Raw genomic sequence first — 27,398 nt, 5'->3', positions numbered from 1 at the left:
TTCCCTGCCTGTGTGGAATTGGGGATTCTAAGGGCTTTTCTTTTGCTGTTTGTACAAGGGGTTACCTTTCCTCTCTTACATACTCAGGGTGGGGATAAATGTGGTACAGTTCTCTATAAAGAAAAATTAAAAAAAAAACCAACCTTATGAGGTTCATGGTGTTGGCACACCTTGGTCAGCTTCCCCATAGCTGTTGGAAAAGCAGATCTTCTCCCTCACCTCAATTTTCTCTCTCAAAAAACCCTATAATGTTTGGTAAGGCATTTTCTGAAAAAATCTTTTTCTTTGAACTCTTTATCTTGTCTCCTCCAGAAACATCTGAATGTTATGCAACAGTTGTGTAAGAATGCTTCATTAATTTCTCTTTGCATATTGATAAACTCTGCAATTTACAAAGTTGAAAGATTCTAATAGTCCCAATGTCATTAGAGCTATTTTATGCCTTTCCTCTGTATGGATGAGTTTGAGTAATCATAAAAAATGGAACTGATGTAGTATGAGCAGCTAAATAAACAAATGATTAATCAACCTTTCAGGCCTGCATAGGTAATCTAGGCTCACTTTCTTTTCTGTGCACTAATCTTTTTAGTATGCAACTTCTTTTCTTCTTTCCTGTGAAAGAAATGGGAGATAGCTTTGGTACCCAGATTTGGGCAGAGATCTGAGCTTTTTCCCTGTGTTTGTTCAGATTGAGGTTATTTGGATCCATCTCTAGTAGGAAAAAAAAAAAGGATTTATTTACTACCATAATTTCTGAGGATGTGGAGGAAATGGATCGTATAGATCAAAGTATTACCCCATCTGGACTGCTTGAAAATATAGAGAAAAATTTCCTATTTTGAAAACCCAGCCTCATACACATACGGCTCTTATTTCTCATAATGGAACAGAGCTTTCCAAACCCATTGTATTGCTTGTAATCCGAAATAAATCAATGTTTACATCTGGATTATGGGCAGTCTGTTTTCAGTAATCAATAATATGAGCACTCCCCGGTGAATTAAGAAAGATGATGATATGATACAATCCCATCTGCTGTCATCTGTGTGAAGAAGGCAAAGTTAACTTGCATGGCAAGGAAATAATTGGTAGCAAGTGTATTTTTCATTTTGCTGATACAGTCTTTAGCTGTAGAAGTTAAGCCTCAGGGTTGCCCCTATAGAAAGTGGAAGAGGGAAGATGGTGGTTCATGCTGTGCTAAGATATTAATAAAAAGGATATCACCTGGAGAGACATGTCTCTCTCTATTGACTGTACTGGGGAGGCTGATGAGTGGTTTGGAGAGCTCACCTACCACACACACCCCTCTAAGGAGGTGAAATCCCCTGCGTTGGTTGTTTTCCAGTGTCTCCCCATAAGCTGAGTAAGCATTATAGTCAGACTGGCAAAAAATAGGCAAATTCTCCTGTAGCAGAGGAAGTGACGTGGAGAAAGGGCTTGATTTTAGCCCAGTTTATTTTAATAAGAATATAAAGTTGGAATCAGTTCTTACATTTCAGGAGTTATTTCAATAATTACATCTTCATTTCTGTACCTAGATGTTGAGTGACTTTTAGAGACTAGACAGAATTGGTAATTTATAGCTAATTATGTATTTAATCTCCCCCACAGCCAGAAACACATTTACAGTTTGGTACTGATTTTCCATTTGCTTGTTGTTGGATGCTGGCTTTCTGCTGCCTGGCATTAAAATGTTTTTGTTCTAGTAACAGCTAGAATAATATCCCTGTTCTTTTGGGAAATAATTTGTAAATAAATAAACTGTTTAATAAACATTGTTTTAGGAAGAAATGACGTACTAGTTGGGATGCTAAACTGGGATTTGGGATGTGTCACAGATATAATTTAGGTATTGAGTAAAACTTAATTTTTCTAATCCAAATTGCAACATGTGTAAGTTTGTAACTCCCACTGAAGTCAGTAGTAATTAGGTACCTAAGATAGAGTGAATGGCTCTGTATCCCTGTTATCTCTCAGTTTAAATTCCATATTATTACACAGGAATGATACTGATCTGAGGTGCTAGGAAGGTAAAAACATTACAAATTGGGAGATGCCCAGCTGGTGTGTTATAGAGAAGGCGGCAGTCACGTAAATGAGACTGATGAATGGAAATACTGTGATTTAGCTCAAATTTATTTGTTAATAAGGAGAGTTTCAAATTGCACTAGAGTCTCATTGAGAGAGGCTCGTTTCCAAGTATTCAGAGTCTAAAATTACATTTGTGTGACTGATAACACAACTCTTGAAGATTTTTCCCTCTTTTGGATCAGTACCCTTTTGCATACTGTGCATCTGCTTGACATCACAGAATCCAGAGGATTATTACTTGAATTACGGTTAAAATTTCCCCAAACTGTTTCCACCCCTTAAAAGCAAGCTTCATTTTTTTCCTTAAAATTATAAAAACAAGGATATTCTTACTGTGTTTGACTTTTGAACATTATAAGCTGTAGGGTCTATGCTCTCAGTATAAAGTCAAGTTCACAAGGAATGTGAAATTAGCTACTGTTCAGTGATGTCAATGGTTATTGACATAAATTGACAGAATATTTCACTTTTAGTCAGTATTTTCCTTTTAAAATTAGAGGATGATTCATTTGTCACTCTTTGTTTCAGGCTAATTTGAGAAAATTTATGGATCACATCCACCATCTCTCAGTGGAAAAAATCACAAAGATGTTGGACCGAGGACTGGACCCAAACTATCATGACCTAGAGACTGGAGGTCAGAAAAATAAAACCAGCAGCATGAAGTAGTACCTTGGGTTTGTTCAATCAAAATTGATTAATGAGTTGAATCTCACACATTCATTCTGTTGCCTTCCAGGCTAATGGAATCTGTATGGCTTGGCTGTCCAAAGTAGAAAATTGATAATTTTCTTTGAGCAGCATTTTTGACTTAACATTTTGAAAGTGAATGTTCTTTATTTTATGAATTTGCTCATTTTTTTTCAAGTTCATGTTCTTCTCTTCTTTAGAAACACCCCTGACTTTGGCAGTTCAGCTTGACAATACAGTAGAAGTGATAAAAGCTCTGAAAAATGGAGGGGCACATTTAGACTTTAGAGCCAAAGATGGAATGACAGCTCTGCACAAAGCAGCAAGAGCCAAGAACCAAGTAACCCTCAAGGTAAATGCTTTCAATAGCAAATTATACATTATTTTATTAAAAAAATATGTATAAAGGAGAATGTTTTCAGTTAATTAGTGTTTTGTACTTAGTGGATCCCTAAGTATGTGCTTGTTCTAGTGCTTTCTTGTGGCTTTCAAATCTTAGGATTTGCTTTCAAAAAAGGGCCTTTTAATTTCTGATAGGAAGAAAAATTGGTGAAATGTAACCTTATTCATTGATATATTGGGAGAGATCTGTCTGAGGAAATAGAAATAGCGTTATTATTACTTATCTCTTTGAAAGCAAATGCCAGTGACAAGGATTACACGTTCTATCTTAACACAGTCTCTTCTGTTTTCTTTTGTATTTTAACAGGTATTCTGAATTCACCTCCGTGTCCTAGATTAAATCTCATGTTTATGGCTTTTCCTTATTCCCTTTTGACAGATATTTAAATTGCATGACATTTTTGATAAAGCCTCTTGTAACTGAAGAGGTGAATGTGTTGCAAAGGTGACACGGCATTTTCAGAACTGAGATTTCTGAACTTAATGAGAGGATGGAAATTGGCATTGCCATTCATCCTTTCCTTGCTGTCCCCACAGGTTCCTTCAGATCCTAGTTCTTCCAAGGTCATTTCTTGCTTAACTTATTCTGTGGTACACCCTATTCTATCCCCTTAGTGAGCAAAAAATATATGTTATGGCAAATGTCAACCTTGTGAATACTATTACGGGTAGAAAAATCCCTTTATAGTTTGAATTCCCTCCATAATATATTTTTTTCACAGTTTGTGATTGCTTTCAGACCCTTTTAGAGCTTGGAGCATCTCCTAACTACAAGGACAGCTGTGGCCTGACACCTCTGTACCACACGGCCATCGTGGGAGGGGACCCTTACTGCTGTGAGCTGCTGCTGCACGAACACGCTACGGTCAGTTGCAAGGATGAAAATGGATGGCAAGAAATTCATCAGGTAGGAGAGTTTGCTTTTTGTGTGGGGTTTGAAGCTGTGTGAGGAAATCTGCTGTGTGTGTTCTATGGTTAAACTCCATTTAGGTATGTTTGGTCCCTGCACATACAAGTATGGAATTACTTCCTTTTGCTGTTTGCTTATTACTTCGCATCCTGCTGGGGTGAATTGGAAGTGGAAACCGTTCCTGTGGAGTTCTGTAACTTTGAAATCCTGTGGTTACTGTGGGTTTTGCTGCAGAAATTGCACCTGTCATATTTATGCAATGGACTCTGGAAGTTTAGCGTTATATTAGTGGCGCTACAGTAAAAAAACGTAACTCAATATTTTTGTTAGATGCCAGTTTTAGTATCCCTGGTAATGCTTCTTGCATGTTTGCTAGAGGTACTTTCTCCTTTCTTTCTGGTGAACTTTACAGGAAGATTTGGATGCACAATCCCACTGCTGGAATCCTTCAGTATGTTGCACTAAAGGATGTTAAACGCTTATAAACTCACAGTTTGAGTCAGTTTTCATTCCCTGCCTGTGTGGAATTGGGGATTCTAAGGGTTTTTCTTTTGCTGTTTGTACAAGGGGTTACCTTTCCTCTCTTACATACTCAGGGTGGGGATAAATGTGGTACAGTTCTCTATAAAGAAAAATTAAAAAAAAAACCAACCTTATGAGGTTCATGGTGTTGGCACACCTTGGTCAGCTTCCCCATAGCTGTTGGAAAAGCAGATCTTCTCCCTCACCTCAATTTTCTCTCTCAAAAAACCCTATAATGTTTGGTAAGGCATTTTCTGAAAAAATCTTTTTCTTTGAACTCTTTATCTTGTCTCCTCCAGAAACATCTGAATGTTATGCAACAGTTGTGTAAGAATGCTTCATTAATTTCTCTTTGCATATTGATAAACTCTGCAATTTACAAAGTTGAAAGATTCTAATAGTCCCAATGTCATTAGAGCTATTTTATGCCTTTCCTCTGTATGGATGAGTTTGAGTAATCATAAAAAATGGAACTGATGTAGTATGAGCAGCTAAATAAACAAATGATTAATCAACCTTTCAGGCCTGCATAGGTAATCTAGGCTCACTTTCTTTTCTGTGCACTAATCTTTTTAGTATGCAACTTCTTTTCTTCTTTCCTGTGAAAGAAATGGGAGATAGCTTTGGTACCCAGATTTGGGCAGAGATCTGAGCTTTTTCCCTGTGTTTGTTCAGATTGAGGTTATTTGGATCCATCTCTAGTAGGAAAAAAAAAAAAGGATTTATTTACTACCATAATTTCTGAGGATGTGGAGGAAATGGATCGTATAGATCAAAGTATTACCCCATCTGGACTGCTTGAAAATATAGAGAAAAATTTCCTATTTTGAAAACCCAGCCTCATACATATACGGCTCTTATTTCTCATAATGGAACAGAGCTTTCCAAACCCATTGTATTGCTTGTAATCCGAAATAAATCAATGTTTACATCTGGATTATGGGCAGTCTGTTTTCAGTAATCAATAATATGAGCACTCCCCGGTGAATTAAGAAAGATGATGATATGATACAATCCCATCTGCTGTCATCTGTGTGAAGAAGGCAAAGTTAACTTGCATGGCAAGGAAATAATTGGTAGCAAGTGTATTTTTCATTTTGCTGATACAGTCTTTAGCTGTAGAAGTTAAGCCTCAGGGTTGCCCCTATAGAAAGGGGAAGAGGGAAGATGGTGGTTCATGCTGTGCTAAGATATTGATAAAAAGGATATCACCTGGAGAGACATGTCTCTCTCTATTGACTGTCCTGGGGAGGCTGATGAGTGGTTTGGAGAGCTCAGCTACCACTCACACCCCTCTAAGGAGGTGAAATCCCCTGCGTTGGTTGTTTTCCAGTGTCTCCCCATAAGCTGAGTAAGCATTATAGTCAGACTGGCAAAAAATAGGCAAATTCTCCTGTAGCAGAGGAAGTGACGTGGAGAAAGGGCTTGATTTTAGCCCAGTTTATTTTAATAAGAATATAAAGTTGGAATCAGTTCTTACATTTCAGGAGTTATTTCAATAATTACATCTTCATTTCTGTACCTAGATGTTGAGTGACTTTTAGAGACTAGACAGAATTGGTAATTTATAGCTAATTATGTATTTAATCTCCCCCACAGCCAGAAACACATTTACAGTTTGGTACTGATTTTCCATTTGCTTGTTGTTGGATGCTGGCTTTCTGCTGCCTGGTGTTAAAATGTTCCTGTTCTAGTAACAGCTAGAATAATATCCCTGTTATTTTGGGAAATAATTTGTAAATAAATAAACTATTTAATAAACATTGTTTTAGGAAGAAAAGACGTACTGGTTGGGATACTAAACTGGGATTTGCGTAGTAATTAGGTACCTAAGATAGAGTGAATGGCTCTGTATCCCTGTTATCTCTCAGTTTAAATTCCATATTATTACACAGGAATGATACTGATCTGAGGTGCTAGGACTAAGACAGAGTGAATGGCTCTGTATCCCTGTTATCTCTCAGTTTAAATTCCGTATTATTACACAGGAATGATACTGATCTGAGGTGTTAGGAAGGTAAAAACATTACAAATTGGGAGATGCTCAGCTGGTGTGTTATAGAGAAGGTGTCAGTCACGTAAATGAGACTGACGACTGACGAATGGAAATACTGTGATTTAGCTCAAATTTATTTGTTAATAAGGAAAGTTTCAAATTGCACTAGAGTCTCGTTCAGAGAGGCTCGTTTCCAAGTATTCAGGGTACTGGTTGGGATACTAAACTGGGATTTGCGATGTGTCACAGATATAATTTAGGTATTGAGTAAAACTTAATTTTTCTAATCCAAATTGCAACTTGTGTAGGTTTGTAACTCCCATTGAAGTCAGTAGTAATTAGGTACCTAAGATAGAGTGAATGGCTCTGTATCCCTGTTATCTCTCAGTTTAAATTCCATATTATTACACAGGAATGATACTGATCTGAGGTGCTAGGAAGGTAAAAACATTACAAATTGGGAGATGCCCAGCTGGTGTGTTATAGAGAAGGCGGCAGTCACGTAAATGAGACTGATGAATGGAAATACTGTGATTTAGCTCAAATTTATTTGTTAATAAGGAGAGTTTCAAATTGCACTAGAGTCTCATTGAGAGAGGCTCGTTTCCAAGTATTCAGAGTCTAAAATTACATTTGTGTGACTGATAACACAACTCTTGAAGATTTTTCCCTCTTTTGGATCAGTACCCTTTTGCATACTGTGCATCTGCTTGACATCACAGAATCCAGAGGATTATTACTTGAATTACGGTTAAAATTTCCCCAAACTGTTTCCACCCCTTAAAAGCGAGCTTCAGACATCTCATCGTCTTCAATGCCATCTAGTGGACAACTTCCTGGAGATCAGCAGGACAAAAACCCCTGCTTTCTGTTTAGCTGGCTTGTCACGTTTGACACTTAGGAATATTAGTGGATAAAATGTGCCAAATTTGTATTTTCTTGATCCCTTAAACTTGCTGCACCTGAAGCGCACCCATTGGCACTGGGTGCACATCTGGGTGTTAGTCCTCCCATTCAGTCCAGGGGTGGTTCTAAAAAGAAGGCCCTAAGTAAAATAGCATCTTCTCTGCTAAAAATCTTGACCTGGAACGCTTGCCTAGATTGTATAATAACCAAAATAGGAATTGATCTCTTGACAGGCTTGCCGGTACGGACACGTCCAACATCTGGAGCATCTTCTCTTCTACGGGGCCGATATGTGTGCGCAGAACGCCTCGGGGAACACGGCGCTGCACATCTGTGCCCTGTACAACCAGGTGAGGTGACACAGCAGGAGCTGGGGGGTGTCAGGGGTCCCCTCTGCGTGAGGAAGTGGGAGAAATGTCTTGCTTTGGGGGAAGATGAGGCCAGGGACTCCAGTCCCCTTGACACTGGAAACCAGTGCTGTAAGAGAATGACATGTAGCCAGGAAAAAAAAAGGCAGGATTGAGGTAAAAATGTTGCATTTTTCATGTCCATCCACAGAAACAGAGATTTGTTGAGTTTTCTGTTGAAGAAGTTTACTGGTTTGCTGTTGGGTTTTCCTGAGATGCAGTTTTCTCACTTTTTAATAAATGCATTTTGGGATAATTTTCCCATTACTATTGATCCATAGAGGCAAGTTACACTGAAGAAGAACATAGCTCATTATTTTTCATTTGTTTTATGCAATGAAGTGTTACAGCTTTTAAACAGTGGCCTTAGAAACTAGAAAGAACATAATTAAAAACTATATTATTAGTATTTTATTCACTGATTACAAATAGGGCTGTTCATTGTAGGTAGCAGGAGCATACATATTAATTAGAAAATGAAACAACACCGTGTTCTACCAGCTTCTGCTTTTTGTATCATATCTAAATATTTGTTTCTTATTCAGAATTTATTGCTGTTTTGGAAGAATTTAAATTAGAATTAAATAAGAAATACTGGAAAACACCGTGGAAGCGTGTCTTTAGATTATAGAGAAGATACTGGATTCTCTGCTGTTTATGACTCTTATAGTTGTTTACAAATAATAGAACCATATGATTTGATAGCGTTTTATCTTCTCTCTGCATGGATGGGATGTGGAGCAAATGAGTTTTACAACTGTGTTAAAACACAGCATACATGATGTTACATTGAATTAGGAAAACACAAGTCATGAGATGTGGCTGTAACTAGTGAAACATCTGTTAAAGCATCTGCTTCTTAATTAATTACCATCTTAGCTTTTTTTCAAAAGTCTTGTCAAGACAGATTTCTCAATTAGGTCTAAAACACCCTCAACCTCTCAACAAACACAATTTTGGGAATAATTTGACATTTTTCAAGACTTTGGGCTGGATTTGCATGTCATAATTGATAGAAATGCATGTAGAGTCTAGCCATAGAAATCTTCCCCGTTGATGCTGATTATTATATTATGTAATTATCTATAATATATAATTATATAAGTACACAGCATCTCAGTGGGAGTGGTACCTGTATGGACTGCTGCTTTCTCACCATCTACTGATTGTCTTCAACGGGCTCTCAAGTACCTACAACAACTAATTTAGGGTTAGCAGTAGTTCCTCTGCTCAGCTTGGGTCGCTTCTGTGACTGAAGGCATATAAAACTTGCAAGCTGGTACATGTTAAAATTCCTAGAAAATTTTGCAGAGAAATGAAATTCACCTTCATTGCAACAAATATTTGCATTTAGGCTTAATGTGTAACTTCTAGTAAGCGCTTCTGTGGGCAAAAATATTTAAGAATATTTACTTTAACCTCATTTACTTCACTTTTCTTGAGTGTTAGAACGACAATAATTTTTCATGTCGAGATGTGTTTTTTCTCCTGACCTCAGTGGAAAAAAGTTTTCTGTGGGAGACTTAGAGACTCTAATTGAAATTGCATCTACAAATTTGCAAATGTTTTCACGGTCATTGATCTTGGCTTTGTGAATCAAAGTTTCACATTTTGTGACTATGCTCTCATGCTTCTGTTTTCCTTCATCAGGCATATTTGAAAATAAAAAGGTTTTTCTCAGGGTGCTGAGAGCAGTAACCTGCTTTTAAAAATCACTGTGCTGACTTCTTACAGTGTCCTTTTTATTGAAATTTCACGGTCATTGATCTTGGCTTTGTGAATCAAAGTTTCACATTTTGTGACTATGCTCTCATGCTTCTGTTTTCCTTCATCAGGCATATTTGAAAATAAAAAGGTTTTTCTCAGGGTGCTGAGAGCAGTAACCTGCTTTTAAAAATCACTGTGCTGACTTCTTACAGGGTTGTTAGGGAATGTGGGAGAAAGGGTGCTGGCCGTTTCTGGATGGAGAGGATGGGAAGGACAGCAGCATCCTTTTTACCTCTCGATTCCTGTAGATGGAGTCATTACCCCTTGGATTTTTCCCTTCCAGCCTTCCCTAAGGGATTTTCTTGGGATGCTTTCTGAAGTTGGTAATTCTGTTCTCCTGAGTGTCAGCTAAATGCTGATCTGAATAAATTCTTCTTTTTTAAAGATATTTTGTGGCCTTCCAGTAAATTAATAAAATCTGGACAGATCTTATACTTCTATATTTTGCAAATAGTAACGCTGGGATGAAGTTTGCTTTCTTTCAGTCAGTGGATTGGATTCTACATGAAAACTGTTTAGAGTTAAATCAAGTAATTAGCTCTCAGACAGCAAATTGAATCTAATCTGCTGACAAGCCCACACTTCTCTGTGAAATAGTTTTTAATCTTTTCAAGTCTAAAAAGCTGCTGCATATTCAGTTTAGGTATGATACAATGAACGAGCAATACTAAGATCTCAGTATCAGAAGTTACTAGCTCCTCAGGGCCAAAATGTGCATAAACAGGAGTTAGGGCATTCGTAAGCAGCACCTTCACAGTGGAGAGCTCTAAAATGTGGAATTTCCATTGAATGAAGAGACGAAAAGTAATCAAATTAATTTCTGGTGGTATTTTTTTTGCTTATTCTCCCTAGTTTGTTATCCTTAATACTGGAAGAATGGGGAGGAGACAAAAGGGAGAGAAGGTGAAGCTGAGACTGCTTCTATTTGGTTTAAAAGAATAAAAATACCCAAATGCAAGTTTCCTTGAAAATTCTTATGTTGAAGTACTCTGACCATTTTTGTGAAAACTTACCTTTTAAAAAGCATTTAATAAATAAATCATTTTAATCATAAACAAAACACTGCATGTTTTTCGTTACACTGCAGACTTAGTTAAATTTGCAAATCATGTAGAGTTTTAAAATGTGTAATTCTTTTGTTTTTCAAGTGTTGAATTATTACTCAGATATATTTAGGACAACCTTGTGACAGAGGAGACTTAATGGGATCAAGGATCTGGTGGGAGAAATTAGAAACCACAATGACAAAAATTACTTTCAATCATAATTTCTGCGCATTCACTTATGACTCAGAATCTAGTAAATAAGCTTCATTTCTGCCACTCAAATAGCTAAATTATATGTTTGTTTTCTCTGGCTGCAAATTTACTGTTAAAAGTGAAAGGTAGCACATTGAAATACCTCATTAGGTAGACGTCCATAGCCCAACATGACAAGAAATCCGGAAAGCACAATAAAATTAATAGAAATATTTATGAATAGGAAATGTAAAACCATTTAGAAATGTGAACTGGTTTGCGTAAGGTGTAAAGATGAACATTAAAGATGACAGGTAGGAAATACAGCTTATATGTGGATCATCAAAAAGTTTAGTATTCTGAGAACCGTGCCAGAACCCCAGAGGATTTCTAGCAGGTTATGATCAGTCGTATTTTACAGCGGCACAGAGTAGCAACTTCAGCAATACACTGTATTGGTCAAAAAAAATTGTTTTTAAAGGATATCGTTGGCAGATTTCCTCAGTTCAGAGGACCTGAAGCCATACTTTTCTCTTGTTGGAAGGTCTGTATTGGGCTTTTGCTGTAAAGGTCAGTATTTTTAGGGGAAAAAAGAGAAGTGAAGGCTGGTCAGTGCAGTGTGTAGAGCCAGACTAAATAATTTCACATATACTAAAAAAACCTGCCATATATTAAATGTTAAAAATTGAAGACAGGTTGAAGAAAGCCGAAATAGGTGCATACAAGTGGTAAAACTGCTTTATTTATTTTTTTGCAAGTATTTTTAGGGGAAAAAAGAGAAGTGAAGACTGGTCAGTGCAGCGTGTAGAGGCAGACTAAATAATTTCACATATATATTAAAAAAAAACCTGACATACATTAAATGTTAAAAATTGAAGATAGGTTGAAAAAAGCCGAAATAAGTGCATGCAAGTGGTAAAACTGCTCTATTTATTTTTTTTCCGGTAGAGAATATCCTTCATCCCAGGTACTGTTTACTCTACTGTGAACAGTTCCGTTTTCCCTACAAAACAGGCAAAAACCATATGAAAGTAAAATTTCATTTTGAACCAACACTTTTTCTGCAAAATCTGGTTTTTCATATATGGAATTTCCACAGTACACTTTAAAAAAAAAAGTTTAATGATATGTTTAGCTCTCACATTGTCCTACGTGTTTTTACACTTCCATATTATTTCCACGCACTGCAAAAGCACCTAAAGCTTTGCCATAGTTAAAGCACTATTTTAATAACTTAATTTCTCAGATCATTTATTTACTTTGTTTGCTTCTTATCTAAGGAAGGTTATACCGAGCAGCAACACATCTCATAGCCACAGTTTAGTAACTAAAGACCCTTATTACCAAATTTACTCTTGTACCGTTTCCAGGAGAGCTGTGCGAGGGTGCTGCTGTTCAGGGGAGCCAACAAGGAGATCAAGAACTACAACAGCCAGTCTCCGTTTCAGGTAAAAAAAGAAATACCCTTTCCCCAAGCCCTCCAGAAATATATTTTTAGGAAACTCTCACGTGAACTTGGTTTTGTGGAGAAGCTAGAAGAACTATAATTTAGGAAACTGTGGGTTTTGTGCAATGCAGCGATCATAAAACCATAGAATGGTTTGGGTTGGAAGGGACCTTAGTGATCATTAAGTTCCAACCCCCTGCCCTGGGCAGGGACACCTCCCACTAGACGAGGTTGCTCAAAGCCCCATCCAGCCTGTCCTTCAACACCTCCAATAAGTGAGGATGTCCTGGAATAATGAAGAGTGAGAGAAAAACACACTCACTCTTAGCTGTTCTGGTGACACTGTCAATGAATTTGAGAATCCTATGAGCTGTTGATGACAAAACGTGAAATATCCGTGGTTGGATATGCTGTGCTCTGTGATGATCTCCAGTCCCATGTAAGAGAGGTCCAAGGAGTGACCAGGCAGTTAAGCTTCATTTGGCCCCTGTTGACTTGGCCATAATGAAACTCTTCCTTGGGTGTGAGGCTGAAGAGCTGGGTCAAGTTTCAGGGCCAGGTTTGATTTAATGTCAGAGGTAAAAGTTGAAGCTGTCATCTCTGCTTCCAAAAGAAAATGAAGTCTTTCTTTGGATTAGTCAAAACTGACTAGATTTTTTTTTTCCCACCATTTTCGTATATTAAAGTACTTTCAGAAAGCTTAATTAAAAATCCAAATGGCTGGAAATTGTTTGTCCGAAGGGTTGTCAGGTATGCCTGACAACCTTAAGCCCTTCTTTCTGAAGAAGTCTTAATTAGCTGAGATTTCAGAGGAACATTCATAATGCAAACTGACATGTGAGAAATAGGGATGAAAGCTGTAATGTTGTAAGAAAAAGGAGCAGAAAGAATTTTTTTTTTCAAGTTACAGAAAATGGTGGTTCTGGAAAAATGATGGCACAGTAGCATTAAAGGCAACTGTGTGGTTGTGAAACAGGAGGGGGCTACTTCCCAAAACTGAGTAGTCTTTCTGCCAAAAGAAATCCTGATTTACCTTTGCTTGTTGTATCTTTCCCATCACATCCTTGACCTATTTTGCATAACGCTGGTGTAGAACTCAAGGAAGACTGCCTTTTCTCTCACGTTTTGAAATAGTTGGAATATTAACTATGATGTCCCGTGTTGGCTCCCCAAAGTTTACGTGTAGATAATGCCTCTGAGTTCCAGGCTGTTTAAAAAAGTACTCTGCCAAATATGTCTATATCAATTTAATTATTTCCATATTTTCAAGGTTTTCTGGATGTAAATTGTGTATCTCAAGAGCTTAAGTGTTCTGCCTGCAAATCCCAACAAGATCATTGTTTACATTTGGGACCATTTTCCCAAAATTGGGGAAATGGTGCATTAATAATTTAATTTTAGGCACTATTTTTGGGCTCTTAATCTAAATTCATGCTAAGCACAAATTCACGAAGTAATAGGTAATACTTATCCTTGTACCTTAGAATTATGGAGTGATTGAGAAACAGGATAAGAGAAAACCCTTAATATTGGAGGAATGGGTTCCAGTGTCATCTCTTCACTTTGAGAGATGAGATTATGTTATTCCCTTATGTTTTTCAGATTCACTTTTCTTTTTGTTTTAAGATTTTATGTGGGGCGGGTAAATGGCAAGTGAAAGAATTTCCATTTATCTTCCTTTTGGTGCTGAGTGCTGCAACATTCCTGTTCTTCCTCTTAGAACGGAAAAAGGCAGAAAAGAAAATCTTTCTAAGAGCTGGTGCTGGTAGCTGTAGGGCTTCAAGAAGTGAAGGATGACCGCCAAAATTATATAAAATCAAGTGAGCACAGGAGAGAGAAGAAATAATTTAATGAAAAAAGTATATCTCTGGAAGTGCACCTACTGACCCAGGAACTTTCCCGGACTTTATGGAATAAACGTGTCCAGGTGGGTTTGAATGTCTCCAGAGAAGGAGACTCCACCACCTCCCTGGGCAGCCTCTTCCAGGGCTCTCCCCCTCTCAAAGTAAAGAAGTTCCTCCTCATGTTTAGGTGGAACTTCTTATATTCAAGTCTGTGCCTGGTGCTCCTTATCCTGTCACTGGGCACCACTGAAAAAAGACTGGCCCCATCCTCCTGACACCCACCCTTTAAGTATTTATAACCATTTTTCAGATCCCCCCTCAGTCTTCTCTTCTCCAGACTAAAAAGACCCAAGTCCCTCAGCCTTTCCTCATAAGAGAGATGTTCTAGTCCCCATATCATCTTTGTAGCCCTTTGCTGTACCCTCTCCAGAAGTTCCCTGTCCTTCTGGAACTGGGGAGCCCAGAGCTGGTCCCAGTGCCCCGGGGCAGAGTAGAGGGGGAGGATGACCTCCCTTGACCTGCTGGCCACACTCTTCCTGACGCTCCCTGGGATGCTCGGACTTTTGACTGGTCATTGTCCCCCTGGTATGGACAGAAGGACTGACAATATCTTGACCTGCTGGCCACACTCTTCCTGACGCACCCTGGGATGCTTGGACTTCTGACTGGTCACTTTCCCCCTGGTATGGACAGAAGGACTGATGATACGGTTGACTTTATTTTGTCCTTTCTAGAGCTACATATTTTAAAAAAGGAAACGACTTTCCATCTTTTTACTCTATGTGGTGTTACTTCTAAGTGTAGGGAATGTAGGAAAAGTTCTAGTTTTTCTGAATGCAGTGAGTAGAGAAAACCCTGACGCCAGCACTGCAATAAAGCAGCATTAGAATTAATTCTTTGCCATCTGTCTGTTGCTGACCCAGTCGATCAGACACCACAAGTGGAGCTGTTATAAAATTATGCAGAATCCCCTTGAGTTAATAGGATTTTGCATACTAAAAATGTTTACTCATGTAATCAGTAGCAAGGAACATTGAAGCATCTCATATGTACATAATGAGAACGGTTGTAGCTGCGGCATCTATTCCTTTGAGTAACCTCCATTATGTTCTTTTCTCCGAAATCTAAAAGGATGATTCTTTTGAATTGCTGCTTCGAAAAATTGATGATACGAAAACTGTGCTATTCTGTAAAACAGAAGTTCCCAGACATGGAGAAATTGGTGTGTTGCTTTCAAGGCCTGCCAAAGCTTTATTTATTTTGATGAAAATGAGCAGCAGAGTTTGTATCTAGCATTAGTGTCCCATGAATGCAGTGTAATTTTACAACCCAAAAACGCCAGATGTGTGCATGTTCCCTTCTTACCAAATCACTGTGCTTATTAAAACAAGCCTGGGTTAATCAGATCATATGGAAGGAAAATGAATCTGCTGAGCTCTGTGCCTCTTAATTCAGGTATCCCACGCCGCGTACACGTCTCTGCCTGGGATCTGGCTGTCCTTATGGCCTTTTCAGTGGAGGTAGTGTTGGAATGACGTGGTCAGGTGTCGAGGCCACGAAGAAGCTTGTCTGTATTTCCCAATTAAGCACCTAAGCTTTTCTTAGCTACCTTTTGAAGAGATGTTTCATCCTGACTGATTACTGGGGTCCATTAAGTCAGCAATCAGTGCTGAGCACAGCTGATGTCACCCACAGCCGAAAGTCAGTCTGTGACCATCAGCCTTGATAGATGGTGCAGCTGATGGGGTGTGCTCTGCAGGAACAGAATAGGGGTCAGCAGACATTTCTCTGTGTGGTTTTTTGTGGGGTCCTTCCCCCTGCTAATAAGTATTAACACTTGTATGGGTGTGGGGTGAATCTCCTCCCTCTGTCCTCCTTCCGTGTACGTTCCAAGCAGATCAGGGCAATTCCTGCAGCACCATCCTCGATCCAAGTGTTAGAATTCCATGTGTTCTGTGCATTTTGGTTAAAGGCTGAGGAGGATTTAGAGTTAAGATGAAACCTGTGCCACATCATTATACTTTACTGCCACTTCTATTTATTAATCACTTACCCATCCTGTCTTGGCTGGGTAATCCAAGTACCTTACACGCTAATTATTCTGTGCTAACAGATGGAAAAAAAAAAATTTTGGAGTTACAGAGCTGGAAGTGCCATCTAATAATACACCGTTATATATGTTGTGCTTGGCCATTTTTCTTTTGAAATAACTGTAATCAGAGCAGGTCTGTGCCTTTATTTGTAGCACTAAGCTTGGACGTGCTCTCGCTCGTGTCTGCTGTAAGTACTGCTGATGCCTCCACAATCATCCATACCTATGACAGAGGCTGCTGAAACCTGACATTTGCCACCAACATACAGTAGGTGTATTTACAGCTCTCATAAACTGGTTTATGAACTGCTGAACTGTAACTTCTGTTCCAGCTATAGGTTAAAGTTTCCAGTGGCTTTACAGGTTTCTTTGACATTACCATTTGTATTTTATTAGTAAAACCTCCCAAAATACCCTTTCAGAAAAGCCATGATATCCTATCAATGTCCGTAGCTACTTAGTTTTCCACAAATTTTATGTGCTCCTTGATCAATGTAAAATAATTTCTTACCTATCTGGCAAATATTAATCCAGTAACTCAGAAATATAAGGGTTTCGCAGTGTTCACAAGTGTAAGACTCTGAAACCTACTACTGTTGAAATTCTGTTATGTTAAAATGAACATACACCTCGTTTGTCATGTTTTTCCTTTTTCTTTTAGTGAGCAGAAGCTCTGTATGAATAATTCATATGTTTTCATATGGGCTATAAAGCACTTTCAGGCTTAAAGCTAATAGAACTAATAATTAGTCAGTGTTTTTGAAGCATATGTATTCTAATGTACAGAAGTATTCTGAGGTGGCATTTAGTGACATCTTTTAATGGCAGAGTTGTACCTGAGAATGATTCCTCTTGGATGTATCTTATTATTGACCGTTGCTGTCCCAAATCAGCGTGGGTTATGAATGTGCTTGTGTGACATAGGTGGAAGGAGGAGGAGCAGCTGTCTCCACCGCAGGTAGAATTGTTCCTTCCAACGTGTTGGCCGTACATCCATTTGCAATTGCTCATACTTTTGCCAGATTTGAATCATTTGAAATGAAATTTTCCGTGCCTGGTATCTCAGGCGGCATTGTTCGGAAAAACAAAATGATTCAGCTGTTTCGGAGTACGGGTGAGGGAAAACATGTGTTGTTTTGCTCATACTGAAAAACTCCGTTGACCCACCTCTCCTTGTCCCATCTCCCCTGTTGTGTTGTGTTGTGTTATGCTGCTTTGTTTTGTTTTGTTTTCTTTAATTGCCCTGCATGCTGTCGGTGATCTCCATGTTAATAACGTAGCAGTGGAAACCAGTTTGCAGTCTGGCTCAAACACAGGGGCTCCGAAATCAGGCTGTGTGGTTGGAAGCTAAACTGGCTGGGGGGAATGGAGACGGGTGCAGTTGGGGATGGGGAAGTAAATGTGGAGCTTGGAGATGGGTGAGAAAATACAAAACTGGCTGAGACTCGAAAGAATAGAGTGAACGGAGCAAGACCAAGATTGATAAGGGTGAGGGAAGAGAGAAATTCAGCTTAAAGGGAAATTGGGACTGATTGTATAAAGAGGGAGCCTTGCTTGGGCAGTGATGCTGGGGACCAAGCCTTAGACTGGAATGAGGAGGGGGTTGTCACAAGGTGGAAGGGCCTGCAATGCTTCCAGCCCTGCTAATGGTCTGTCAAAAATTAATCTGGTTTATTATCCAGCATATCACTGTAATGGCTTCGCAAACCCCAATTTTGCTTTAGTTTATTATAGTTTTGAATTTCATCTTTTTGATGAGATTTACAGGCAAAGAACAGGAAGTTTTTCTCAGGTATTCTCTGACAGGTATTTTTTCTCAGGTATTCTCTGACTTATTACTGAACAGGTGAAACTCTGAGCAAGCTAATTTTAAAACCTAAAATCTCTGTCCGGTGCCTCAAAAAGGCATCTTTACAAATATGAAATACTGGTTTCTCTCTTGATATTAAAATATGTAACTGCTGTGTTAATGGAGGGTATGAATTACACAAGGACTTTGTCTTTGCCAGGTATTTGTTTTCATCCTAATTCTTTTCCTGAAGCACCTGTGTGAAGAATGCCTCATTGAATATTGTGTATTGCTCTTTGTGTGTGTCGCTCTTTTCTCATTACGCATTCTGCCTTTAGTTAGACTTTCAGCTTTTCCCAGCTTTTGTCCTGATTTGAGTCAAATAATGGAATTTATTCATACTTGCTTTGGGTTTTTTTTATGTTTTTTTTTTTTTTTTTTGTGTTAGATCAGTGCTTGTGTTGATCAGTTCTGTTGAGTTTTGCAGTACAGAAATAATAGGTAAAGGACAATCTGTCACTGTAAAAGCATACAGTCTAATTTGCACTTACTCATTATTTGTGATATTTAGCTATTGATAGGAAAAGATTTAAGGTTTTAATCATGTAAAAAACCCCAAAGTACTAGAATAAGTATAATAAAAAATTGTACAGAGTGGCTTTTTAAGACTGAGACATAGAGGTATTAGTAAGAGTTTCATTTAGCATTTTTAAATCTACACAAGTGAACAAACCAGAACAAAGTATGGATAAAAATGTGTGTTAGTATGTATATATGTAGGCATACTCGATGTTATTTCTTAAAAACACATAATTAAAATTAAAAAAAGGAGAGAGAGGTCTCACGGTGATATATCCAGATGTAAACAATGATTAGCTATGAGATGTTTCCTCATCACTTACCTTGAAGTGCTATTTATGCAGAGGAACACACGTTCTCATTTGAGAAAAAGGCTTTTTGGGAATTTTACGCATTTCTTTGGGCATATTTATGCCTTTGTGGTGCTGATACGTTACCTGTTAGGGTACCAGGGGAAATGTTGCCAAATGAAAACATTCCTGAGAACAGCAGAGATACGAGATGTTGTTCCAATAACCCTTCCACCAGGAAAGTGCTTGGTGGCTGGGTAGAGGTGACCTCAAGTGTCAGCAGATTTCCTCCTACTGTCAATTTTGAAGTATTGACAAACTGTTGGGGTAGATGCTTCTCCTCACGGAGAGTACAATTACCGAAGGTCAATATTTGGTTCATTACGCAGCTGATGACAAGCAGATAATGAAGCAGAATGTAATACTGCTGCTGAAGATATGAGACAGCAAAGATAAACTGTTGGGGTAGATGCTTCTCCTCACGGGCACATGAAGTACAATTACCAAAGGTCAATATTTGGTTCGTTACACAGCTGATGACAAGTAGACAATGAAGCAGAATGTAATACTCCTGCTGAAGATATGAGACAGCAAAAAAGCTTCTGCATCAACTACTTCTGAAGATATTGCAGCTACTTTTGAAAATTTAGACCTCAGCCTAATGAGTTTTCACCAATACTCTTAACCTGGCATGGTAAAGGCTGGATATAGTAAGAGATACAGGAGCAGAAAAATACATATGGATACCTCATAAAGTTCAGCCAAGCCAAGTGCAAGGTCCTGCGCTTGGGTCACGGCAATTCCAGGCACAAATACAGTTTGGGTGGAGAACAGATGAAGAGCAGCCCTGAGGAGAAAGGGGAAATGTTGCCAAATGAAAACATTCCTGAGAACAGCAGAGATACAAGATGTTGTTCCAATAACCCTTCCACCAGGAAAGTGCTTGGTGGCTGGGTAGAGGTGACCTCAAGTGTCAGCAGATTTCCTCCTACTGTCAATTCTGAAGTATTGACAAACTGTTGGGGTAGATGCTTCTCCTCACGGAGAGTACAATTACCGAAGGTCAATATTTGGTTCATTACGCAGCTGATGACAAGCAGATAATGAAGCAGAATGTAATACTGCTGCTGAAGATATGAGACAGCAAAGATGCTTCTGCATCAACTACTTCTGAAGATATTGCAGCTACTTTTGAAAATCTAGACCTCAGCCTAAGGAGTTTTCACCAATACTCTTAACCTGGCATGGTAAAAGCTGGGTATAGTAAGAGATACAGGAGCAGAAAAATACATATGGATACCTCATAACAGGAGCAGAAAAATACATATGGATACCTCGTGAAGTTCAGTCAAGCCAAGTGTGAAGTTCAGCCAAGCCAAGTGCAAGGTCCTGCGCTTGGGTCACGGCAATTCCAGGCACAAATACAGTTTGGGTGGAGAACAGATGAAGAGCAGCCCTGAGGAGAAGGACTTGGGGGTGTTGGTGGATGAGAAGCTCAACATGAGTTGGCAATGTGCACTGGCAGCCCAGAAAGCCAACCGCATCCTGACCTGCATCAAAAGAAGCATGGCCAGCAGGTCAGGGGAGGTGATTCTACCCCTCTACTCTGCACTCATGAAACCCTACCTGGAGTCCTGCATTGAGTTTTGGAGTCCTCAGCACAAGGACATGGACCTGTTGGAATGAATCCAGAGGAGGCCACAACGATGCTGCCAGATCTGGAGCACCTCTCCTATGAAGACAGGCTGAGAGAGTTGGGGTTGTTCAACCTTCTTTTCAGGGGAAGAGAAGACCCCGGGGAGACCTTATTGCAGCCTTCTAGTACCTGAAGGGGCCTGCAGGAGAGATGGGGAGGGACTCCTGATCAGGGAGTGTAGCGATAGGATCAGGGGTAAGGATTTTTAAATTGAAAGAGGGGGGATATAGATGAGATATTAGGAAGAAATTCTTTCCTGTGAGGGTGGTGAGAGCCTGGCCCAGGTTGCCCAGAGAAGCTGTGGCTGCCCCATCCCTGGAGGGGTTCAAGGCCAGGCTGGATGGGGCTTGGAGCAACCTGGTCTGGTGGGAGGTGTCCCTGCCCAGGGCAGGGGGGTGGAACTGGATGATCTTTAAGGTCCCTTCCAACCTGAATTCTGTGATGATTCTCTGATACAGAAGGGGATTAAAATCTATTTATCTTCACCCAGAGGTGATTTACATAGTGCTGGCTGATCACTCCGAACCTTTGTCTTAACCTCTGTCGCTTCTCAGAAAAGCAGACGAGTGGAAGGAATATAATAAAATATAAAGAAATTAAATGGTATTATTACCTTTTATTGAGAAAAGCAAAATATTGCTACACTTGGAGATGCTAAAAATACTTACTGCACAATGTGTCTTTTTTTAAAAAGCCAAAAAGCTGTTGTTGCTGCACAGTTGTTATGTGACTATAAACTTATGGGGGAGTGTCTGTTGGACCATCCTTTGGATCGCTCTCCATGTAAATCATCCGAGACCCCTTTTTCTTCCCCTTTGAGCTGTTTCTCCCTGCTCAGGCAGAGGTGCCCAGCTGAAACACCTCAGGTGTTCTCACAGGCAGCAGGATTTCCCTGGGAAAAATGGTCTCTGAGGTTGTCAGGAGCCAATCTGTTTGTTTTTCCACCAAATGGGTAAACTTCCAAAAGCTCAGAAGGGACTGAAATCGGGTTATAAAAGGGAACAAATGAAGCAAACTAAATTGTAAGGGTCATTACCAGTTTTTGCCTCAAAGTAAGAAAGGCTCGTGTGCGATTCAGACGCGGTTGGTTGTCATGGATGGAGTTTCAAGAAGCAATGGAGATTTGTATAATCTTAACTTAATTATAATATTTTAATAGCAAGATTGAATATTGCTCTGGCGATTGTATTTATACTGTTTTCCAAGAAGAGAAGGCAGCAAGGGTAAGTTCCTTAATAGCCTGATCATAACTGAGCAGTCACACGTAGCATGTCTTAGCCTTGGAAAAAGGTCAGCTCTGACAACTGTGTGTGTTTACTGGAGCTATAAAGAGCACTGTAAATCTTGTAATTGAAAAGGCTTTATTTCATTCTTGTGTCTATCAGAAGAGGTTTTTGTATTTTTATTGGTTTAGGACAAATTTGGGGTGAATAAATGTTGTATCTCTTACACATCAAAACCCCCCATTAGTCCTATGACTGGAGCTATAGGAACAAGATTAATATAAAATGTCCATTTATTTGTATTGTTGCCGAGGTTTTACATGTATTGAAATGGAAATGATAGGCACTATATAAACATATAGAGAGTGACAGATAGCCAGTACTTTTTTTCCCCCCGTGTTCTTGCAGAAAAGTGTAATTTATCAGTAGGTATTAGTAGGGTAGATGGTTGGACTCAATGATCCCAAGGGTTTCTTCCAACCTAGATGATTCTATGACCAGACTCTGCTCCAGATTTAACTGCGGGAGAGATGAGAGATGTTGTCCTTTTAGGAATTCTTGATTCCTGTACCGACTTGTGTGGTATAAGAATGTTAAACCTTACGAGAAACGTGTTTCACAAACCATAGATAAGCATGCTTGTGGTAATCTCCTACATTTAAATTTGTCTTATTGTTAAACCGTGTTATTTTGAGATATTAATGCCATTCAGTTTCTCTATAAAATGTAAAACCTCATTGCATTTTGTCTGCTGCTATTGTGTGTTTGTAATCGCGTTAGTGGCACTGATTGAATCAGTCAATACTAATGAACCAGAAATGCCAGAGAAACTGAAATTCGCCTTTTGTGCTGAGGCTACTTCTGCCATGGTGACCAGGATGCCCAACGGTGTCCTTTTGTCCCATGTTCTTCTGTCTCTGTCCAAACGGATTGTTACAACTTCAGACTAGATGGAAGGAAGACTTCAGACTAGAAGGAAGACATTTTTTTTATGCTGAGGGTGGTGAGACACTGGCCCAGGTTGCCCAGAGAGGTGGTAGATGCCCCATCCCTGGAAACATTCAAGGTCAGGTTGGATGGGGCTCTGAGCAACCTGGTCTAGCTGAAGATGTGTCCAGCTGTTTAATGCAGGGGGATTGGACTAGATGGCCTTTAGAGGTCCCTTCCAGCCCCAACCATTGTTTGATTCTGTGAATTTACACTTGTGTTTCTGGGCAATGATGATATTTTGGGTCCATGCCGTGCTGAGCACAGCCCATCAGTGGAACTCATGGGCACATCAGGCCTGAAAGTACAGATTAAGGGTCATAGCGAGGATGGACAGCGATGAGGTGGCATCAGCTCTTGCTTTTGCCTGACTATACAGGTTATTCAGTGTTAATTTCTGGCAATATCTGAGTGAGTTCTTGTTGCTTATAAAAATGGAGGTTCTGTGCCTCTAGGACAGACTTAGCATCTTCTTGCATTGCTATTTGGAGAGAACATTCGTGACAAGCAGTTGGCATACGCTGCCGTCCTGTGTCCGTCTTCATCAGTCTGTTATTGGCACTGACTTTTACTAGACTGCCTTTTCCAAAGGTTTTATTATAGTTAACCCCCAGAATTTGGAACGAATCCACCAAATGTATTAGGTAAAATAATCATAGTATTTTATGAACCCGATGCATTTTATCCTGAGGGCTTTCCAAAAGCGTTTTCAGCCATTTGGGTTAGCAGTTTAAGCAACACTGTATTATTAAGTGTTTGCAGAACTGAATCCCATGAAGAGTTTTTCCTGTGAAATAGTGGGCAGTATCTGCTGCCTGCTGTGAGTAGGAAGACATTTTTTCTGAAAGTGTTTGGGGAAGAAGCTGCTAATGTAGCACATTTTGGCTTTTCTATGAGGTAGGACTGCCTTCAGAGGTGAAGGCTTTTACCCTCCAGCCGCACAGCCCTGTACAGGCTTTGGCTGAATTTTCTGTGTAATCTGACATTGAGCATAATTCCAAGGAAAGCAAAATTTAGCAAATAGAATGCTTTCTCAGGCTTTTTTTCTCAAAGAGTTCTGCTGAAGAAGATTGCATTTCATGGCTTTTTGATTTAGCATATTATTGTGGGGGGGGGTGAAGGGGGAAGAAAATTAAGTCAATTTTATTACTGGCTGTGTCTTATCTGATTCATCTGATGCTGCAACCTGGCTTTATCTGCTTTTGGTAAATACTCCTTTGCAATCACTGCTCGCCCATGTGGCAGTAACGAGGATTATGCAATAACTGGCTTTTGATGGCTCTTTCCAGCTTGAGCTGGATTTTCCCCTGGAATGAGTCTGTAATTGTAAATGCGCGTGTATCGCACTGTTTGCTTTTTTCTTTTCCATATTAATTATTTAAACCCAAGCGTAGAAAAAGTGCATCTTCCTTGAGAATGACCTGGCATTTTAGCAGAGGAGCAGAAAGAAGATGCAATTTCTTTTCTCTACTTTTAAAATAGAAATAAACGTTACACTTCCCAATACGTGCAGTGACCATGGAGGAGGCTTAATACAAAGTAGGGTAACCTAAATATCTGCGTTATTTCTCATCTAAAGGAACAGGAGGAGATAAAAGAATGCCACGAAGCAGTGAAGTTGTGCCTGGGATGAATTTCCCTGCGTGTTCCTTTTTTGCTTCCTGACATGTTTCATGGTAACTTTAATCGACTTCCCCGCGTATTGAGTTCAACGCTTCCTGGCAAGCTGGCTCTTGCATAACGAGGGATCCTTTTGTCATAGGAGTTCAGTTTGCATTTCAAAGCCGAGAGAGTGAGATGATTTAGAAGTGATTTGCTCGCGTGTGGCGAGAGAGTGAGATGATTTAGAAGTGATTTGCTCGTGTGTGGCGAGGAAAGGACTTGTATTTTTTTTTTTTAATCTTGGTGTCCATGCAGGCTTAGTTTTAATCTGAAGGTATTCAGTCGTGAATAAGAGTAGTTAAGTTTCAATGATGCAGTTGTGTATGTTCATGTAAAATAAAATACAGGTTCTACTTTTTAAATCACAATAAAATTACTGGAAAATGAGCATGGCTGCCTATGGGCCATTGAGGTGTTGGTCCAGTAGAAAGTCCCACTAAGATAGCACTGGGGGACACAAAGAGACCAAAAGGAGGTCATTCAATACGAGAGCCTTCTCTTTATTTTGGCTGGAATTCACCAGGCTAGTCAGCTCTGGCCCCGTTCCATGGCTACTGACTGTATTTCAGAAGACCCACAGGGACTGTAAAATCTCTTGCAAGCAAAACCAGCATTTTAGCGATGAAAATGTGCCAGCGCTGTTATGCTTGCACTGTACTTTTTTGACTGTACTCAGCTAAATACATGTCGTGTATTTGGATGCACGTTGTTGTGTATTTGCCTGTTTATAAAATATTAGTTGCTCAATAATATTTAAGGTAAAACCCACTTCAGAGGAACTAGGATAAAATTCTGTTTGATTTCGCTGGGGGGTGGAAGTGTGTTCCTTGCACTTCACTTAACGTTGTTCCAAAGCCATCCTACCAAAGCTTTCTATAGAATCTGTTCTACTGAATATGACTATTTTTAATTAACATTTCCTGATTTTTAGTACTGTGCTATTCTTTTCAGTAACACAAAATTGCAAAGTATATTTTAACAAATAACTTTAATTACACAAAGTCTTTAGCTACTGAGGGATAATTTGCTGTAGCTCAAAACAAGATGCTTTCTCTTCTGAGTGAAAACTTGCTAAGAGTTTTAGGAGGCAAAAACAGTCCTTGGGAGACTACAGTTGTAATGTTTTTTCCATTCTCTGAGCAGAATATGGTTCATGGTTGCATTCCCTACAGTAGCCACTGCTGCAGAAGCCTTGTTGTTGTTGCCCTGTTGGGACATTGACCTTGTCCCACCTGCTGTAGGGCACGGGGACATTGACCTTGTCCCACCTGCTGTAGGTAGGACATTCCATCAGATTTACGCTCCAAAGGTGTGGAAAAAAATGCTTAGATCTTAGTGCTGTCTCTGGCAATACTTTGAAGTTTAAAAACCTCGTCTTAGTTAAGCATTAAGAAATAGCCAGAGCACCAGTATGTGGTGGTCCTCACCAGGGAAGCCATCGAGATGCTTGGAGGGTTTTCATAAGGGACAGCAGAGCTGAGCTGCCTACGGCTGCGCTCGGAAAAGCACGAACACTTTGACCTTAATACTAAGGTGAAGCGATCGTGGCGAGCCTTTGTTGGAACAGTGCTAAAATGATCAAGGGAATGATGAAGAGCCTCAAAGAAATATTGGCCCTTTCCCATAATTTATATTTTCAGATGCTAAAACTAGTTGTTGAGCAAATGTAAGGTATCTATTTTAAGATACTGCATGTCAATATCTGACTACAGATGGCTCCATGAATCATAGTTGGGAGAAGGAAAATGTTAGACACTAAGATATTGTTGCTAAGAGATTTTTGTACACAGTATGCTAACATGTGCTGGCAAATTTGAGAACAGTAGCAGCAGCATGCTTTTGGAGAAAAAAATTTCAGTGGTGAAGAAACTGTCTTCAAAGGACTATTTAAAGGATAGTAACATTATTGTCCTTTGTTGTATCAAGAACCGATGAAGATGAAACTGTCTTTCAAGCAGATAACACACAGAAAACATCCAAAAGGTAAAGCTAATCCTGGTATCTGATGAAATAGAAAGCGGAGACTAGAAGGAAGAAAAAAATATATATATACTTTGGGGTTTAAATTAAGCAAGTTTCAAGAAGATTAAAGGTGATGGTTGCTGATATTTTGCCATCTACTGGACATCAGATATATTAATATAAAAAGTTAGTTCATTTCAAAATGCATAATATTAAGCTCGTATTACATTTTATAATTAAAGTTGTTAAGAATAATTTTTGTCCAGCCAAGAAGCATGTGTGAAAATGCTGACTATGATTTTTTTACTTATATTCTTTCATAATGATACTATAGAGTAATTTAGGAAAATTGCCAGCATTTTATTGTCCTGGTAAAGAACGGGGATTATTTCTGCACTTAATATAAATCTTTACTAACTACCATTTAAAGAAAAAAAATTGAAATTTTACTGCTTTTTTTTATGTATATCTTATTAATCTTATTTCAGTGATTTTGCTGAAACTTGAAAATGTTATACCTGAAATGAAGCTTCAAAGTGATAAATTAATTTTATCAATTAATTTTATCAAACAAAACCTTTCAGTTCTGATAGATTTTCAACAAAAGCATTATTATCTTATTATATATGTACAAAATATTGCACAATTATGAACTTCTCAAAATAGCAATTTGCTTCTGATATATTTCTAATTGGATGTATTACATCTCAGCTTCAAAACTGATTACTTCTTAATAAAGTTTTGGAGTGTAAATGTGTGTCTCCATAACAAACATATGTATCATCTTGAGGTATGTCATCCATATTATATGTATTCATGAGTGCTGTTAGAGTGAATTAGTGATATTAATAGTAGATTAATCAAGCATTTGGTTTTATTTTATAATTAGGTGAACTAA

At 39.0% G+C, this 27,398-nt stretch overlaps 1 protein-coding gene across 1 annotated transcript in view; it reads left to right on the top strand.

Annotated features, from left to right (window-relative positions):
- The window catches only part of SHANK2 (SH3 and multiple ankyrin repeat domains 2), a 407,914-nt gene that overhangs the window by 51,486 nt on the left and 329,030 nt on the right, over positions 1 to 27,398 (top strand). The window contains exons 9-10 of the mRNA XM_014948851.1: positions 7,751 to 7,867; positions 12,300 to 12,377. Coding sequence (XP_014804337.1) covers positions 7,751 to 7,867; positions 12,300 to 12,377 — 195 coding nt within the window. The remainder of the gene's footprint in view (positions 1 to 7,750; positions 7,868 to 12,299; positions 12,378 to 27,398) is intronic.

Source organism: Calidris pugnax, unplaced genomic scaffold, assembly GCF_001431845.1.
Source record: "Calidris pugnax isolate Ruff unplaced genomic scaffold, ASM143184v1 scaffold107, whole genome shotgun sequence".
Classification (NCBI taxonomy): Eukaryota; Metazoa; Chordata; class Aves; order Charadriiformes; family Scolopacidae; genus Calidris; species Calidris pugnax.
Note: the sequence above shows the minus strand (reverse complement) of the source record. Positions and strands in the feature narration are given on the sequence as shown.